General features: G+C 42.1%; 1 protein-coding gene across 2 annotated transcripts in view; it reads left to right on the top strand.

Annotated features, from left to right (window-relative positions):
• sh2d5 (SH2 domain containing 5) overlaps window positions 1–18,356 on the top strand; it is a 48,694-nt gene that overhangs the window by 8,848 nt on the left and 21,490 nt on the right. Inside the window, exons 2-5 of one of the 2 annotated variants that reach the window (XM_039755698.1) lie at window positions 12,297–12,377; window positions 15,332–15,406; window positions 16,616–16,762; window positions 17,838–18,050. In XM_039755698.1, coding sequence (XP_039611632.1) covers window positions 12,297–12,377; window positions 15,332–15,406; window positions 16,616–16,762; window positions 17,838–18,050 — 516 coding nt within the window. The remainder of the gene's footprint in view (window positions 1–12,296; window positions 12,378–15,331; window positions 15,407–16,615; window positions 16,763–17,837; window positions 18,051–18,356) is intronic. The other variant, XM_039755699.1, reaches the window with a different exon arrangement.

Below are 18,356 nucleotides of genomic sequence, written 5' to 3'. Positions count from 1 at the left end.
AGGCCTGCAGTTTGACACCCGTGCTCTGTGGCATTGCTCACCTTTACTTTTAAGGGTGTGGGAGTCTTAACATAATGCATCTGCTTTTCAGTCTGCAAGTGGTTACCACACCTGTTCCAAAAATATTAAGTCCATTTTTGTATAATATGAAAAATGATCTACAAATGAAGAAAACTGAAGACCAATTAATGTGGCTTTAGCTGTCCTAGCCACGTTGTCTCATGAATGTCTAACTAAACACATTTAAGTCTTAAAAAGACTCGATTTTACATCAGGAGATTTAGCGGCCTCTTCACAAAGTGGTATATGTCAGAGTTCAAGTAAATATAGGATAAGAACAGCTTTAATGAAAGGAGAGCAAGTATGAAACTCCATTCCTTTTTTAAAGAAAGATACTCAAAATGTCTGAAAAATATATAGTACTCCAAATAGACGAATCAAAGATGAAGCTGTGAGGTGAAAATTGAAAATCTTATCTATAAGAGCTTCACACCAGCCTTCAAGTACGGCTGTGGAGGGGAAGTGTAAGCAATGGGTGAGGCCTGCTTTGCTGCCTAAGAATATGGAAGCCTTGCTAGCAGTAAGTGTGATAAGAAATCCAACAACTACCTGTATATACCACATTTGCTAAACATGCCAACAACATTCCACAAATGCTAAAACAAAACCACAACTACACCATGCAGCGAGACGGTAATTCAAAATACTCAAGAAATATACAAGATAATGTCTAAAAGAGAAGAAACATCTTCATAATGCAATGGGTGGCATGCGGTCCTAAAACACATTGAGATGCTGTAGCAGATGCCTACATTGACCTACAGAAAGCCCTCAGGGGCATGAAGACTGAAACCAGAAAGCTTGTGTTTACCCGGAGAGCTTTGGGAATCGTGCGTATAGCCGAAACCCTGAGAGCCTGTAAGAACTGTCCGGATGAAATCTTGGGATGCTGTAGCTATTAGCTAGACAAACGAGCCTGATGGACTGAAAGGTCTCCTCTTGTTTGTGAAACGTCTTGTGTTCTAGCACTGAAGTAGCTCTGTATGGAATAATGTCCAACATATTGGTAACATCCATCCATCCATTACCCAACCCGCTATATCCTAACTACAGGGTCATGGGGGTCTCCAGGCGCCAGCCCACCGCAGATATTGATAACATCCGATAGGAATTGGAATAGGAGGGACAGTCTGATCTCAGAACTGCTCATCATCTCCTTTTCTTCTAATGATGTAATCTGGAGTTCCCTGAAATGTGATGTGATGTGATACTTGGCAACTTATTCCATGTGCCTGAACTCATCTCTGTGAAGTAACACCTGATAACATTTGTGCCGTGTTCACCCTGTGGTGGTGCTTCTGCCACCCAAACCCGGCACAGATAGACGCAGGACACAAGTTCAGCACACACACTTTTATTTTTTTTTCTATAACCACATGAGAAGCACCTTCTGCCGTTTCCCACCAGCACTGCACAGTTCACAGCACTAACACAGCACCAGACTCTTTCTTTCCTTCAATTTTTCGGCTATTTCCGTTAACCGGAAGTGGTACTTTACCTTTTATTCATGCAGCTGCAGAGTCCGATTTATTCAACTTTACTTTTATAATAATTGTTCAATACATTATTAATTTGATTTGATTTGTTGTTGATGGTATATAAAAATACAATTATTGTCTTGCGGTTTATTCCTCAAATATCTATCCCCATAGCTGAGTATACGAGAAAGTCTAGGGGCGACCACTCCCAATTTTAAGTAGATGAAATTGCCTTCATGGCGAGTGCTGCAGCTTGTTTTTGGCTCATGGTGCCAGCTCTGTTGGCCCTGCAGTGTTCTCAGGGTCCTTGGCGTGTGTGCGTATGTGCATCCTGATCTTTCTAGTTTATTGCTGGGACTTGAAGGCTTAAAGCCCCCTAATTCTTGCCCTTTAAGTGAAGACTGACTTTATCTGTTTTATTTTTTCAATTCCAGTTGAAAAATTCCAGCACAAACCATTGAAGACGTGTGAAACGTCCAGGTGCATTTCGACTCTTAAAGGTGACCACAGTAATGTGAAAGAAAGACAGCAGATTAATATCTGGAATGCTTCAAGCACAAGACATTACACTGAACAGAATGAATGGAGCTGTTTGTTTAAATGTGTTCTGGGGTTTTAGTACCTAAGAAATCCATTTTTGGAGTTAGATTCACGATTGGTGTTCAAATTAAAAAGCTGGTTACAAGTCTGCGACCATCTTGCTAATCGTGTCACAAGGAGTGACAGTATAACTGTGGTTGTGAGTTCACTCTGCCTTTATCCATCAGTGAATGCAGATGCTCTTCTTCTTATTAGTGGTGGTTAGTGTTATTCCAAGTAGACCCTTGTGGTCGGATTCTTCTGAATTTGATTTTCCATTTTGGTTTTCATTTCTTATTTATGTTTGGCTCTCCAGGTATTCTGACCCCTGTTAGTCCTGACCTCATCATTGTACTTCCTAATCATCTCCCAGTTTTCCTGTTCTCACAAAAATCCTTGAGCACTTTGCATGTAAACAACACCAAGGAAGCCCTATGTAGGCTCCTGCCATTTTGTGGAAAAGAAGCTGGCAGTGTGCTGCAGAGCTGTGGTGTGGAAAGAAACATCTATGTAGAGACGTGTAAGCCTTGACTAGGAAAAAACTCAAACTGGAAGAACAAGGACCAGGCCAGAAAGTAATTACTGTTGCCACTGGACAGCCTCCCAAGTCTTACGCTTGAGTCGTGCAGGGTGTGTCGTCTACAAGTTCTGTCCATGCTATGGTCGATTGTGTATTTTAGTTTTGGTGCTTTGGCTTGATGATCCTCCATGTGCAGATCATACTTATGACTGTCTGGTCTCCTGTCTAATTCTTTAGGTTACTTTGTGTGTCTGCTTCTTGTAAATTAGTCAGATAACACACAATACCTGTCGATGGCGCACTGAAAACCTGGGAAGGAGGTAAGCTTATTGAAATGTAATGCCTTTACTTTATGATGAGGATGACGGCTGAGCTGACAGCTGCTACGTTTCACCTCGGGTTGTTCTTTGTTTATTTGTTCTTTGAGTAGTTTTCCAAAAAATCATATAAGTTATTAATTATGTTTTTGTTTTGTCTTTAATTATGTTGCTCTTATGTATTAGATCATTTACAGTGTTTTTGTTATCTGCCCTGTCTGTTTTATGTGGAGCCCAAGGAGGCTGCTGATGATATAGTAGCTTTGGCATTGTTTTAGATAGATAGATAGATAGACAGATACATAGCGAAGGCGCTATATCATAGATGGGCAACAATCATTATGAATACATTTGAGGGGATTTTTGTACAGTTGGAGTAAAAGCTTGGTTTAGACTGTCGTCAGTAATTCAGACTCATTCTTGGTGGGTGTGGAAGTCCACCAGGGATGCCCTTTGTCATCAATTCTGTTGATAATGTTTATGGGAACAATTTCTAGGGGAAGCCAAGGGGTGGAGGGTGTCCAGTTTGGTGACCTCGTGATGACATCTCAACTTTTTACAGATGGTGTGGTCCTGCTGGCTTCACTAGACCTGTGAACTTAGACACACGCTGGAGCATTTTGCAGCCAAGTGTGAATCAGCTCGGGATGTTATGTGGTGTTTGCTTTAGGAGTCTTAGCAGCAATACTAATATCTGAGATGCTCTATCTACTGGAGTGACATCTGCAATGCATTATATTACTACTTGAATTACAAACTGCATTCCAATGGATGGTGCACTCACTGCAAATGTTAACACTGAACAGGACAAGATAGATAGATAGATACATAAATAAACACAAGGGGAAATTCATACTTTATTAATCCCAAGGGGAAATTCACATACTCCAGCAGCAGCATACTGATAAAAAAATAAATTAAATTAAAGAGTGATAACAATGCAGGTATAACAGACAATAATTTTGTATAATGTTAACGTTTACCGCCCAGGTGGAATTGAAGCGTCGCATAGTGTGGTGGAGGAACGATCTCCTCAGTCTGTCAGTGGAGCAGGTTGGTGACAGCAGTCTGTTGCTGAAGCTGCTCCTCTGTCTGGAGATGATCCTGTTCAGTGGATGCATTGGATTCTTCATGATTGATAGAAGCCTGCTCAGCGCCCGTCGCTCTGCCACAGATGTCAAACTGTCCAGCTCCATGCCTACAATAGAGCCTGCCTTCCTCACCAGTTTGTCCAGGCGTGAGGCGTCCCTCTTCTTTATGCTGCCTCCTCAGCACACCACCGTGTAGAAGAGGGCACTCGCCACAACCGTCTGATAGAATATCTGCAGCATCTTATTGCAGATGTTGAGGACGCCAGCCTTCTAAGGAAGTATAGTCGGCTCTGTCCTCTCTTGCACAGAGCATCAGTATTGGCAGTCCAGTCCAATTTATGTGAGTCCGTATCAACCAGTGTAAATTTATGGTACTAGTAAAAGATAGCGTTTTTTTTTTTTATTCAGTTTTATTCTCTCATTCATATTCACACTCTGACCGATCTGACACTGCTGTTTTCAAATAGAGACATTACTAAAACATGAGAATGTTTCTGTTTTAGTTATGTGTTCAACAATTCTTGCTTTGCATTTCCTGTCCTCCTACATTTACATACAGTAGATCGTTGTAGACACACATGAAATTCATGTATTCCAAATAACGATATATTATTTACCCTCTACAACTCCAGGCACTTCACACCCAGATAAACAGACTTGAGCTCTTAGAATCTTCTGTGCGACTTGAGCTGCGTCAGTGGGAGGGATGGGATAGCAGGCTGCTTGTTGCCTGTGCTGGTTGACACATTTGGAAAACAAAGGAGCCGATGACGAATTGCGAAGGAATTTAAGGTGACCCAGGATTACAAGTTTTTTCATAGGCTTCAGGGATTCTAGTGTTAAACTGGGACTGTCCCACAAAATGCCATTGTATGACAAACTAGTACTCACTTTCTTGCCGTGCTGTGACACCATGGTGTTGTTGTATAGAAGGAAACTGAAACACGAAGAGTATCCATACAGATAGATAGATAGATAGGTATGAAAGGCAGTATATAATAGATAGATAGATAGATAGATATTAAAGGCACTGTATAACAGATAGATAGATAGATACATATTGTGACAGATTGAGGTCCTCTCTCGCTCCCTTGAACCCTCAGGCACCAGGTCAGACACCAGGTAAAAGTCCAAAGATGACTATTTATTATAATAATAATGTGCACCAAGCACCCTCTACTCCACAATACAAATAAACATTAACCAATCCTCCACTCCCAGACGCTTAGCCACCCTGCCTCCCAACTCAGCTCACTGCTGAGGTTTCCCAGAGTCCTTTTAAAGTCTTTGACCCGGAAGTGCTTCTGATCTCCCCAGTCCATGTGATTCCTAGCACTTTCGGGTCAGATCAAAACTCCCTCTTTTCTTCAGCCTGGAAGTATATCATTTCTTCCATTTCTGTAATTGTGAAATACTTCTGGGCTATAAGGAAAGTATAAGTCCCTCCCTGCAGCGTCCTCCGGTGGCCCCCATGGTATCCAACAAGGCTGTGACGAAAGACTCCAATTTCCATGATGCCCTGCTGGAATTCAGGGCCCTTCCATTTTGCAGGGATGGCTCCAGCTAGCGGTTTGGGGGTGTTGGCCGGGATACACGGCCGGCAATCCCTCACAATAGATATACTATATAATAGATAGATAGATAAATAGATTTGAAAGGCACTGTAAGATAGATTAGATAGATAGATAGATAGCTGCATTTATATATCACTTTTCTAGACACTCAAACTGCATTACATAGACAGTGGAGAACCACTTCAACCACCACTGATGTGCAGCATCCCCCCGGGATGATGCAACAGCAGCCATTGTTGCACCAGTACACTCACCACACATTAGCTATTGGTGATGAAGGTGTGTGTGAGAGGGAAAGTTAGCCAATGGGAAGCAACCTACCTTTTTGAAAGATGCTCGGAGATCTTTTAAGGCCACAGAGAGTCAAGACCTCAGTTTTAGGTCTCATCTGAAGGACGGCGCCATTTTTACAGCAGAGTGTCCCTGTCACTGCACTGGGGCATTGAGATCTGCACTCAGACCACAGGGTAAGCCCACCGCCCCACTCCCGTCCCTGCTGGCCTCACCAGCACCTCTTCTATCTGCACACAAAGCTTTTACAAGATGGTGTGTCATCCAAGTAGTGGCCGGACCCAAACATGCTTAGCTTCCCGTGGATTATCCGTTCTGAAAGACAGGTGACATGGCTGCTTTCTTTATTAGATGCCCGTGTCTCACATGATTATTTTGTTGTGTGGATTTCCTGGCTTTTGAACCCCTGGTTTTGGTTTGCTGATTGTGGATTTGTTTGCTCTTATATTTGAATTTTTAAAAAGACTTATTTTTGCTGCTTTTCCTTCCTTGCATTTTGTGATTCCTTTTTGAATTCTTTAAAATAAATCTTTTTCAATATTGTTTACTATGTTTTTTTGGTTTTTTTTTTACATGTTGTGAGCTTTTGATATTTAAAAGCCTGACCACTATCTTGCCATTTTAGTTTGTGACGTGGTTGCCCAGACCTCTTTAGAGATCTGCTCTGACTATTTGTGTTTAATTCTGAAGCCTGCACTCCTTTTAGCTGTTTTTGCATGGCCAGATTCAGAACAATGACTAACTACGCAGAGTTCTCCCCAGCTCTGGACTAGTGCTCTACTAGCAGCATGAAACAGAGGTGGACATCCAGTTTGGAGTTATGCACACGTATTTGTAGTGCTTGTGTTACTTTGACCTCATCTCTAGCTGTACACTCCATATCTGAGCTGATGCTAAGAATACAAAGCACTGTACAGCATAATAGAATGATAACATCTACTGTATTTGTGCTATCTACACCAGAGACGGACAATGATGTCATATTGTGCCATCTCAAAGGGAGAAGGCTCAAGCATCTGAGAAGGTGTGAGGCACCAGAGAGCGTGTCTTTGTAGCTGGAGGAAGTGTTATTCAGACATCATTCTATCAGATAAGGGACACAACATTGTGCTTCACGCAAAATAAAACAATTTTTTATGTTCCGGTCAGGTGTTAAAAGTGAATTCAACATATCTAGTATCACCATGCTTTCATGTTTATCCATTGATGTATTAATTTTCTAAACCATCACTGGGCTGCAGGAGACTGAAAGTTACACCGGGTGTACCAAGTGCAGGACATTTGTGTGTTACTAAAAATATACCGAAATGTGAACTCGCGCGATAATGGCAAAAGCGATGATATGGAGCAAGAACAAGCGTAAAGGGGTGGCACATTGGTAGTGCTGCTGCCTCGCAGTTTAGAAAACCAGGGTTCGCTTCCCGGGTCCTCCCTGCGTGGAGTTTGCATGTTCTCCCCGTGTCTTTGTGGGTTTCCTCCCACAGTCCAAAGGCATGCAGGTTAGGTGCATTGGCGATCCCAAATTGTCCTTAGTGTGTGCCTGTACAGCAGCTGTCCTCCTTGTCTCGTGGGACATTAAAGTGTCTCCGAGAAAATCACATCTCAACCCAAGATTTTTTTTATATAATATAGAGATATGCTAAATGGCATTGCATTTGTCAGTCCAACAGATGGCGCATCACAAACTTTTGTAGTGCTGTGGTGTGATGTCATCTCAGCTTGCAGTACTTATTGGTTTTTGACTTGACAACAGCAAAAAAACATACTAATGTTGACAGTGAAAAGCAAGAAACAGTGTCTTAAGTGGGCACAAAAGCATTAAAACTGGACCACGATGATTGGAAAAAAGTTTCTTGATCAGATGAATCAGGTTCCTTTGGCATTATGCTGATGGAAGGCTAAGAATTTGGTTTGAACATCATGAGTCCATGGAGCCACCTAGTTTAGTGTGCCAGTGTGTTGGTGTGAGGTATGTTTTCCTGGCACATATTAGGGTCAATAATGCCCAAGGAAGAATGTCGGCTTGGCAAGACGTAGCTGAACATCCTTCAGTCCTTTCATGGCTACAGATTACCCAAACTCATGTAGACAATTCCAGTTCGTCACAAGGCAAGCATTGTCACAGAAGGGTTCTGGAAATAGGAATATACTGAACGTTTTCAATGCCTCAGGGGCCTGCATAGTCCTGGGGATCACAACTTTAGGACGGGGTGGGAAATGCTGATCAGAGCGGGAGTGTGCAGCTGTACGGTTTGCAAGGGCTGCTTGGCAAAGTCAAATTCCTGAAGACCAGGGGCCTCGTGTATAAATGGTGCGTACGCACAAATGTTGCGTAAGAACTTTTCCACGTTCAAATCGCGATGTATAAAACCTACACTTGGTGTAAAGCCACGCACTTTTCCACGGTAGCTCATACCCTGGCGTACGCAAGTTCTGCGCTCTGTTATACAGACTGGTGGCACCCAGCGTCAAAGCAGTGCTACTGTTCCTGAGTGGTTTATCTTTCTTTTTCAGATCCACATCCCTGACGCGGCTTTATAAATACACTGATATTAACTGCATATTGTTTATTAGTTTGATGCTTCTGGTTGTAATTAACCTGTAACAATATAATGGTCCACAGAATGGATAAACTATTCTAAATACCATAGCTGCTTCAGCGTTGTTACTCTCACTGCACCACTCGGAGTATTTATAGCACTGTATCTGAGTGTGAATCACAGCTGTACAGCAGCTGATCCGAAAGAGAGCATCAAGCACACGCTGCCTCAGCCATGCTTCCTATTTGAACTGCTTCTCACATGGCAAACGCTTCAAAACCTGTCCTGTACGGACCTCGCGGTTCAGAAACAGTTTCACCCCAAGAGCTCTAAACACACTCGAATCAGTCCATCAAGTGCTCCTTGTAGAACTACTTGTACTTATAAGTACAATCAACTCACTTGTAAACTTGCACTACAGTTATAATATTGCATAACCTGCGCCACTTTATAAAGCACGTACAGTGGGATGCAAAAGTTTGGGCAACCTTGTTAATAGTCATTATTTTCCTGTATAAATCGTTGGTTGTTACGATAAAAAATGTCAGTTAAATATATCATATAGGAGACACACACAGTGATATTTGAGAAGTGAAATGAAGTTTATTGGATTTACAGAAAGTGTGCAATAATTGTTCAAACAAAATCAGGCAGGTGCATAAATTTGGGCACCGTTGTCATTTTATTGATTCCAAAACTTTTAGAACTAATTATTGGAATTCAAATTGGCTTGGTAAGCTCAGTGACCCCTGACCTACATACACAGGTGAATCCTATAATGAGAAAGAGTATTTAAGGGGGTCAATTGTAAGTTTCCCTCCTCCTTTAATTTTCTCTGAAGAGTAGCAACATGGGGGTCACAAAACAACTCTCAAATGACCTGAAGATGAAGATTGTTCACCATCATGGTTTAGGGGAAGGATACAGAAAGCTGTCCCAGAGATTTAAGCTGTCTGTTTCCACAGTTAGGAACATATTGAGGAAATGGAAGACCACAGGCTCAGTTCAAGTTAAGGCTTGAAGTGGCAGACCAAGAAAGATTTCGGATAGACAGAAGCGATGAATGGTGAGAACAGTCAGAGTCAACCCACAGACCAGCACCAAAGACCTACAACATCATCTTGCAGCAGATGGAGTCACTGTGCATCGTTCAACCATTCGGCCGACTTTACACAAGGAGATGCTGTATGCGAGAGTGATGCAGAGGAAGCCTTTTCTCCGCCCACAGCACAAACAGAGCCGCTTGAGGTCTGCTCAAGCACATTTGGACAAGCCAGCTTCATTTTGGAATAAGGTGCTGTGGACTGATGAAACTAAAATTGAGTTATTTGGGCATAACAAGGGCGTTATGCATGGAGGAAAAAGAACACAGCATTCCAAGAAAAACACCTGCTACCTACAGTAAAATATGGTGGTGGTTCCATCATGCTGTGTGGCCAGTGCAGGGACTGGGAATCTTGTCAAAGTTGAGGGACGCATGGATTCCACTCAGTATCAGCAGATTCTGGAGACCAATGTCCAGGAATCAGTGACAAAGCTGAAGCTGCGCTGGGGCTGGATCTTTCAACAAGACAACGACCCAAACACTGCTCAAAATCCACTAAGGCATTCATGCAGAGGAACAAGTACAACGTTCTGGAATGGCCATCTCAGTCCCCAGACCTGAATAGAATTGAAAATCTGTGGTGTGAGTTAAAGAGAGCTGTCCATGCTCGGAAGCCATCAAACCTGAATGAACTAGAGATGTTTTGTAAAGAGGAATGGTCCAAAATACCTTCAACCACAATCCAGACTCTCATTGGAACCTACAGGAAGCGTTTAGAGGCTGTAATTTCTGCAAAAGGCGGATCTACTAAATATTGATTTCATTTCTTTTTTGTGGTGCCCAAATTTATGCACCTGCCTGATTTTGTTTGAACAATTACTGCACACTTTTTGTAAATCCAATAAACTTCATTTCACTTCTCAGATATCACTGTGTGTGTCTCCTATACGATATATTTAACTGACGTTTTTTATCGTAACAACCAACGATTTATACAGGAAAATAATGACTATTAACAAGGTTGCCTAAACTTTTGCATCCCACTGTATTTACATATAATCACGATATAATTTTTAAGATCAAATGCAGCAAAATATGTTTATTATATTATACAGATAAAACTTTAACTTCATTTAAATAATCTATATTGTTAATAATTAAAGGACACGGTGTCACAATGCTAGCAGGGATCTGGCGCTCCATTCACAGATTTTTCCTGCCTTGCACTGTATGCTTCACTGGGACTGGCGTGAAGGACAGAATAATTAAACATATACTACAAAGATATTTCAATGTACCTTAAAGGTTTTGAAGAATCGGCGTTCTAAGCTTACAGATGGCGTAACGTCTATTACAGAGCTGATTGTGTGGCGATTGTCTATTTGGAGAAAGAAAAGGAAGGACAGGAATTGGAGGTTAGTACGTTTGAAAGAGACAGTACTGCTACAATAAATTATTTCATCGAAGGTTGCGCACAATCACTGCGCCACCGTGTTCCCAAGTTTAATAACGTGCTTTAACTCCTATCATCATAAAAATGATATCACGTATACATCTCAGTATTTTAATTATTCAGAAAGCTGTAATATCACGAATGTAACGGATTCTGTGTCCTGACGGAGGAAGACAAAGCACGGAAGCAAGTAGTGATTCACACACATACAGCACATAGAAGATCAAATACAAAACAAAGCATTTAATGTTCTACTTTAGTTACAATGGGATTTGAGAAACTAGTAAATTAAACAATTTTAAGATGAAGTTTATGATGTTCTACTTTAATGACAAAATAAACTAATTGATTAAAATGGAAATTTTGAGATTAAAGTTGACATTTCGTGCTTTTTTCCCACTGTGTGCCATTTTTTTTTCTCTGTACCCTAATAAGCTTTCATATGACACTCAGACAGTGGACTGCGATTCGCCTTTTCACGGCGTCTTTGATATCTGACAACATCTTTTTTATTCCGGCACTGTGTGACTTTGTGAACTTGAGCTTTCGAGTTTCTCCGACACGCTATGTCACTCGATCAACTTCCTTTTCTTGTTCATACCACTGTTTAAACCAACAAATAGTACGTTTTTCTTTGCCTCCACTTGGTATTCGCTGAAATTGTCCTATTTTTCCTCAAGGTTTTGCCATTGCCTTTTCACAGAATGCTGAGCTTAAGGGCTATTTATATTGATTTGCATATTCAAAGAGACGTAATTCTGACAGCAGGCACATGCAAGTGCGTTAATTTCCACGCTGACCGTGATTTATGTAGCGGAAGAACGTGGAAGTTGGCGAACGCACAGATTTATGCATCTGGATTTTTTTGTGCGTACGTCATGTTATAGTGCGAATTCTACGCACGGCCTTATGCATGAGGCCCCAGGACTTGCAGAATGCATGTCCAGATGAAGGTCCAATAAAGTGCAACACGCTACTAGATAGGTGTACCTAATAAACAGGCCACTCAGTGTGTGTCCTCTTCAGCAGTTCTGCGTTAATTCAGGCCAGTCATGTCCATGTCAATTACTGTATAGAATCCATTTTTGTTTTATGTGAGGCCCTTTGCAAGAACAACACAACAAAACGTTTATAAGCATTAGCCAAAGAAACAAGATGAATTACAGGAGAAGGTCACTCGATATGCGTTAAAAGGAAACCAGCAGACATGGAGGTAGGGTGACGGCACCATTGAATCAGAAGTAGTCCTGGCTGGGCAGATCACGTCAATGTGAGAAAGTCTTTGAAGTGCTTTTCATGGAGCAGTCGACTGCAGTAATGTTCTTGTGCTGTCATGTCTCCATTGCAGTACGTTGGCTCCTTTGAAGTGGAAGACTGCAGCTTGGATGAGAAGACGTGGCTGGTCCATGAGCAGATGAAATCACTGACGGTAAGGAGATGTGCCGCCTACAGTAACTCAGTGTGTGAAAGTTTTGTGACGCATAAGTGGGCAATCGGTTACTAAAGATTGAAGGTAAAGCTTTTTATGAACCATGCATGATTTTGGTGTATTGAGGGAGATATTTATACATAAGAACTTAACATGGGAATATGACAGTGAGCTTTTATGGCATCAGGGGCCTGCATAGCCCCAAGGTCCATCCATCCATTATCCAACCCTGCTATATCCTAACTACAGGGTCACGGGGGTCTGCTGGAGCCAATCCCAACCAACACAGGGCGCAAGGCAGGAAGCAACACACACCCACACAATTTAGAATCGTCAGTCCACCTAACCTGCATGTCTTTGGACTGTGGGAGGAATCCCACACAAACACGGGGAGAACATGCAAACTCCACGCAGGGAGGACCCGGGAAACGAATCCGGGTCTCCTTACTGCGAGGCAGCAGCTCTACCCACTGCGCCATCGTGCCGCCTGGTGTGGAAAGTGCTACCTTTTTATTAAAAGTATGTGGAAAATATGTTTTTTTTAGTCACAAAGTTAAAAAAAAAACTTTTGAAATAACTTTTTCAGAACATTAAACATTAGGACAATCTAGGCGAGAACAGGCCATTCAGCCCAACAAAGCTCGCCAGTCCTGTCCACTTAATTCTTCTAAAATAACATCAAGTCGAGTTCTGAAGGTCCCTAAAGCCCTACTGTCTACCAAGTGGCTGTGGTTCTCCAGACATGAACATCGTGTCACTTACTGGCTTTGATGTTAAGGAGCAGGAGACATGAGCTGCTCTAACAGAGGTTCATGTAAGGCCAGGTTTATACTTAACGCGATATGACACGTGCTCTACTGCTATGCAAGCGTTGTACTGTTTATACTTGCACATGCATTACGTAAATCTGGAAGATTCCCCCAGGTGGCAGTGCGAGATATCATCCCAGTGAGAACATGTCCGGCTTCGCTGTGTTGTGAATTGCCTGAAACACCCATTAAATTCCGAGGGCACCTTGCCACAATATCTCTGAAGAGGATGTTTAATGATTACATCCATCATTCCAGGGATGGGCCCATTGCAGCAAGCATCGGGCATGAGATAGAAACAATCCCTGGATGGGGCATCCGCTCATCACAAGGTGAACACAAGCACACACACACACACACACACACACACACACACACTAGTGTCATTTTATCATCATCAAATCCCCAAACCTTCATGTCTTTGGAAGGAAACCGGAGTCCACTGTGGAAACCCAGCAGGAAAACTCCAGGCAGGGAACACAAGAGATGCGACTCCCTGCGAGACAGGAGTACTACCGCTCTGCCACCGTGTCTCCCCTGTGTGTGTAATTATTAACAGCATTCATTATTTAAACAACATCAACGATTTAATTAGCCCTAATTTTAATTTTGGTCTTAGCCAATTTCCTGTAGAACTAATGTTAAAAAAATGTAATTACTGCAAAATTAATTTTCCATGAAAAAAACAGCAAAACACAAATGTATGTATTAATAAAATGTATTGCATTTGTCATTACAACAGATGGTGCATTACAAACATTATTATTGTTTTTACAAATCCCATACCAAATAGCATATAACAGAGACATATGCAAAGCATTTTTCATTCCAACTGATGGCACAACACAAACATTAACTACAACATTTACAAATCTCTTACCAAATAGCATATAACCGAGACATATGCAAAGCATTTATCATTCCAACAGATGGCACATCACTAACATTAACACTGTTTTTAAGAATCCCATACCAAATGGCATATAACAGAGACATGTGTGTCGAATGGTGCCGTGCAAACGTTAACAATGAGGTCTGCACAGATTACTTAGACAAGTAGCACGGATAGCAAATACATAAGTAAAAAAGCAACCAAAAACATATTTCATGATACATTTAATTATTGATTCTCACATATCATTTATTTATTTATTTATTTATTTGCACATTTCCCAATGCATTTATTTCTTTGTGCATTTGTTTATTTGATTTTGTCCAAGCAATTCCTCCATAGCTGGGGAGATGTGCAACTGTACTACTGCAGGGGATGAGACAGGAGCGTCAGAAGATGATGAAGCAGTAAGGGTGCCAGACTATTCACGTCTGAAAATCCTGCATGGCCCACAGTCAAAGGCTGCTTGTAATTTTCACGCTTAACTATACATTTTAAGTTGTTATCCTGCAAGCTGAAACCTTTATAATATCAAACATAATGGGGATCTCATTTGTTTGTCATGACTCATTAATTTGTGCTTCAAAGTGCATCTTTTATCCATCCATCCATCCATCCATTATATCCTAACTACAGGGTCACGGGGGTCTGCTGGAGCCAACACAGGGCGCAAGGCAGTAAACAAACCTCTGGCAGAGCGCCAGCCCACCGCCGGGCACACACTGGTGACAATTTAGAATCGCCAATGCACCTAACCTGCATGTCTTTGGACTGTGGGAGGAGACCTGAGCACCCGGAAGAAACCCACGCAGAGAACATGCAAACTCCACGCAGGGAGGACCTGGAAAGCGAGCCCAGGTCTCCTTACTGCGAGGCAGCAGCGCTACCCACTGCGCCACCGTGCCGCTCAGTGCGTCTTCTAGCCTTTTCATTTCTCACTTTTGGGTACTTGGCTAGTCCACTATTGAATAATGGAGCCCACCTGTTGCATAAATCATTGATATGCATTCAGCTGAGCTCCACCACAGAGCAGATGGCTGTTCATCCCATGCTTTTCTTTTCTTTGGTGACATAGCAGGATCACAATGAGAGTAGTTTGAGTTCACCAAGGAACAGAATAATTACAAATCATCGTCTTTCAAAGGCTTCTGTATTGTCCGTGTCGGAGGAATTCGGTCGAGAATCCAAAAGAGAATGACGAGTCCCAATGAGCTGAACTTCTTCTGTTGAGTCAATTCTTGTGTTTCTTTCAGGACTGTGAGATAAAAACTCCTGTGATTCTGATGTTGTCTGCCAAAGGAGTGAAGATTTATGACAAAGACAAACAGGTGAGAGTATAAGGTTAAGACGTAGGCCTACAAGGTGGCACATGTGACAATAGGGTGGGATTTTAAATGAAATGGATGGGTAAAGCAGTGCAACACCTTGGGGGTCCAGCAAGCAACTCTTTGAACTCCCACTGAAAGCCAGAATGTTATTGTGTCAGGACTTCAGAAGTTGGGTGGGAAGGCGGTGGTCTGCAATCACTTAACAACCTGAGTGGCAGCAGGAATCCTTTGATAAGCCTGGAGAGAAAACGTTAAGAGAACGATGATCAGTATCAGTGGACTGCTTCCCCTGAAGGGTTAGATGAAACTGACAGTGTTCACGTTATGGGGGAGTACTGCTTCAAGCTTGAAATGGCGTGCTTTCTCCCTTTTGTGCTCTTCACTAACTGGAACTGCAGCGGTGGTCCGTGGCAAGATGGCAAATTGGATCACAGCGTGCGATAAGCTCAACCCGCATGATGAAATATTAATTATAGTGTTGAACACACCATCTGAGTATGTATGTCGCGTGAGGAGTGGCTGATCTGCCTGTAGCCTGTGCTTTGGCTTGCAGCCTTCTTATCAGCGTATGTCACAATCTGTCTTGGTAAGACATGCATATGCTAACTGATAGCAGTCTCCATTATTGTCATTTTCCCCCTTCTGGGGACCTCTTATTTTTTTAGGACCTCGACTGGAAGGGGCTTTGTCAATGAAACTTATTGGGCATCTTCTTAGTGCTATGGATGTGAAAAGGGTCAATACTGCTAGCCACAGTGCCCCCTCTTGTCCAGGAGTGGTTTAACATACCTCTGATGAACTCAGAAGGTGATCCTCCTATGCACATGCATGACACACATTATATTAAAAAGAGGTTGTATGCATAGGCAACAGAAATTAGAGAAAAGATGAGGAAAGTCCACCGGAGTCAGTCCTTCTCCATGAAAAGGAGTCCAAACCCTTAACATAAATCTGACTTCAGGACACCTGGTAGACCTCAGCCATTGAAGAGACCAAATAGGCTTTTCAGGAGGAGGCAAAAATGGCCTGCCTGTCTGTTTTGCTGCATCAACGCTACTGGTGTCACACATGTTAGATTCATGTTCTCTTTACGGAAAAAAAAAATATATTTTTATCAATAGTGTCACAGACATATGGAGTAAATTTAAGGTGGGAGTGTGTCCCTAAACTGAAAATGTTTGATAGTCATCTCTCACCATCTTGTTGCAGACCTTGCTGATGGCCCATTGTCTCAGGAGAATTTCCTTTACTACCTGCCGTTCATCGGACCGTCAGTTTGCCTTTGTCGCCTACAATCCAGGCTGTCCGCGCAATGAGCTCTACTGTCACCTGTTTGTGAGCGGCCAGCCGTCAGAGGTACAACAAACATGGTCGCTTGTCTTTTTGCTGCAGGCAACATGTCACAACTGTTCCTTCATCTAATAGTGGTGGTCCTTTTGGAGTTCAACTTGTAAATCTGAACTCTCCATTCTCCGATCTGAAAGTCTCTTAGTAAGCAAGAGTCCATGTATTAGATAGATAGATAGATAGATACTTTATTAGCGGGACTGAATAAGTGAGCCATGGGCCTGTAATAATACGGTACAGTTTTAGTAACAAAAAATGTAGTAGTACAATATACTGTATCATGGTAAGCTGTGAAAATGAATGTACTATTAGTGTTATGTGCCATAGGCAAATGTCTATCTATCTATCTATCTATCTAATGTGAGGGATGGCCGGAGTCTTTACCCAGCCTGGACACCTCCTTAAAGGGTTGCAATGGTGCCTCGGATACCCAGCTGGGCTGAGCCAAACTCAAACTCCCAGCATGCCCTGCAAGAATCCATGGTGTCACAGCTGCACAGGGAAAGTTGTGCCTTATAGATGATCTCTTCTCCGGTCCTTCCATCCAGCTGGTATCCCACCTGGGTAATAGCCATGACCACCTGTCACTCTATCTATCTATCTATCTATCTATCTATCTATCTATCTATCTATCTATCTATCATATAGTGCCTTTCACATCTATCTATCTATCTATCGATCTATCTATCATATAGTGCCTTTCACATCTATCTATCTATCTATCTATCTATCTATCTATCATATAGTGCCTTTCACATCTATCTATCTATAATATAGTGCCTTTCACATCTATCTATCTATCTATCTATCTATCTATCTATCTATCTATCTATCTATCTATCTTTAATATAGTGCCTTTCACATCTATCTATCTATGATATAGCACCTTTCACCCTGACTATTTTATCTATCTATCTGTCCTCATGGGTCTTTCAAAAAGGCTCACCAGTGTCAGGTTGTTAACCACTGATCCCATGAACTTCACACTTTTGGCTGTTCTGGGTGTGGCAGGATGATTTTATCTTTATGATGGCCAGTACCGGTTGAGTAGCAGGATTTCAATCTGCTGTCTGTCTCCCTACAGGCCACTATTTTAAATCTGCTGCTGAGCCGCATGTTCCAACTGGCCTACATAGACAGCCACCCTGAACACATTGAGCAGCCAGGAAATGCGTCAGCTGTCGTGAGATTTCCTCCATCTTCAACACTCCTCAGTGAGGGGGTCTCCCTTAATGTCAACGCCTTAGTGTCCTTCCGAAGGGCACCCACCCAAGGAGAGCTTTTCCATGAACAAATGGTATGTTGGTTCACATTGGAAAGCAGTAACATTAAACATAAGATAGAATAAAAATATCAATTATTTGGAAAATCGAAGATTGTCTTGGATTGTGTTAATTACGAAGATGCTTTTTTAATGTGTTCATACAGCAGAAGTCAATGAGCCTTAAACACTTTAGTTTTACATATTCATCTCAGTATATTACTGAAACACTTTGTGCTACTAGGCTCACAGTGCTCCTCATATTTATAAAATGGCGGCGTGATGACACATTGGTTAGTGCTGCTGCTTAACAGCCTCAGAAGATCCCGGGTCCCGTCACGG

This window comes from Polypterus senegalus, chromosome 6 (assembly GCF_016835505.1).
Source record: "Polypterus senegalus isolate Bchr_013 chromosome 6, ASM1683550v1, whole genome shotgun sequence".
NCBI lineage: Eukaryota > Metazoa > Chordata > Cladistia > Polypteriformes > Polypteridae > Polypterus > Polypterus senegalus.
Note: the sequence above shows the minus strand (reverse complement) of the source record. Positions and strands in the feature narration are given on the sequence as shown.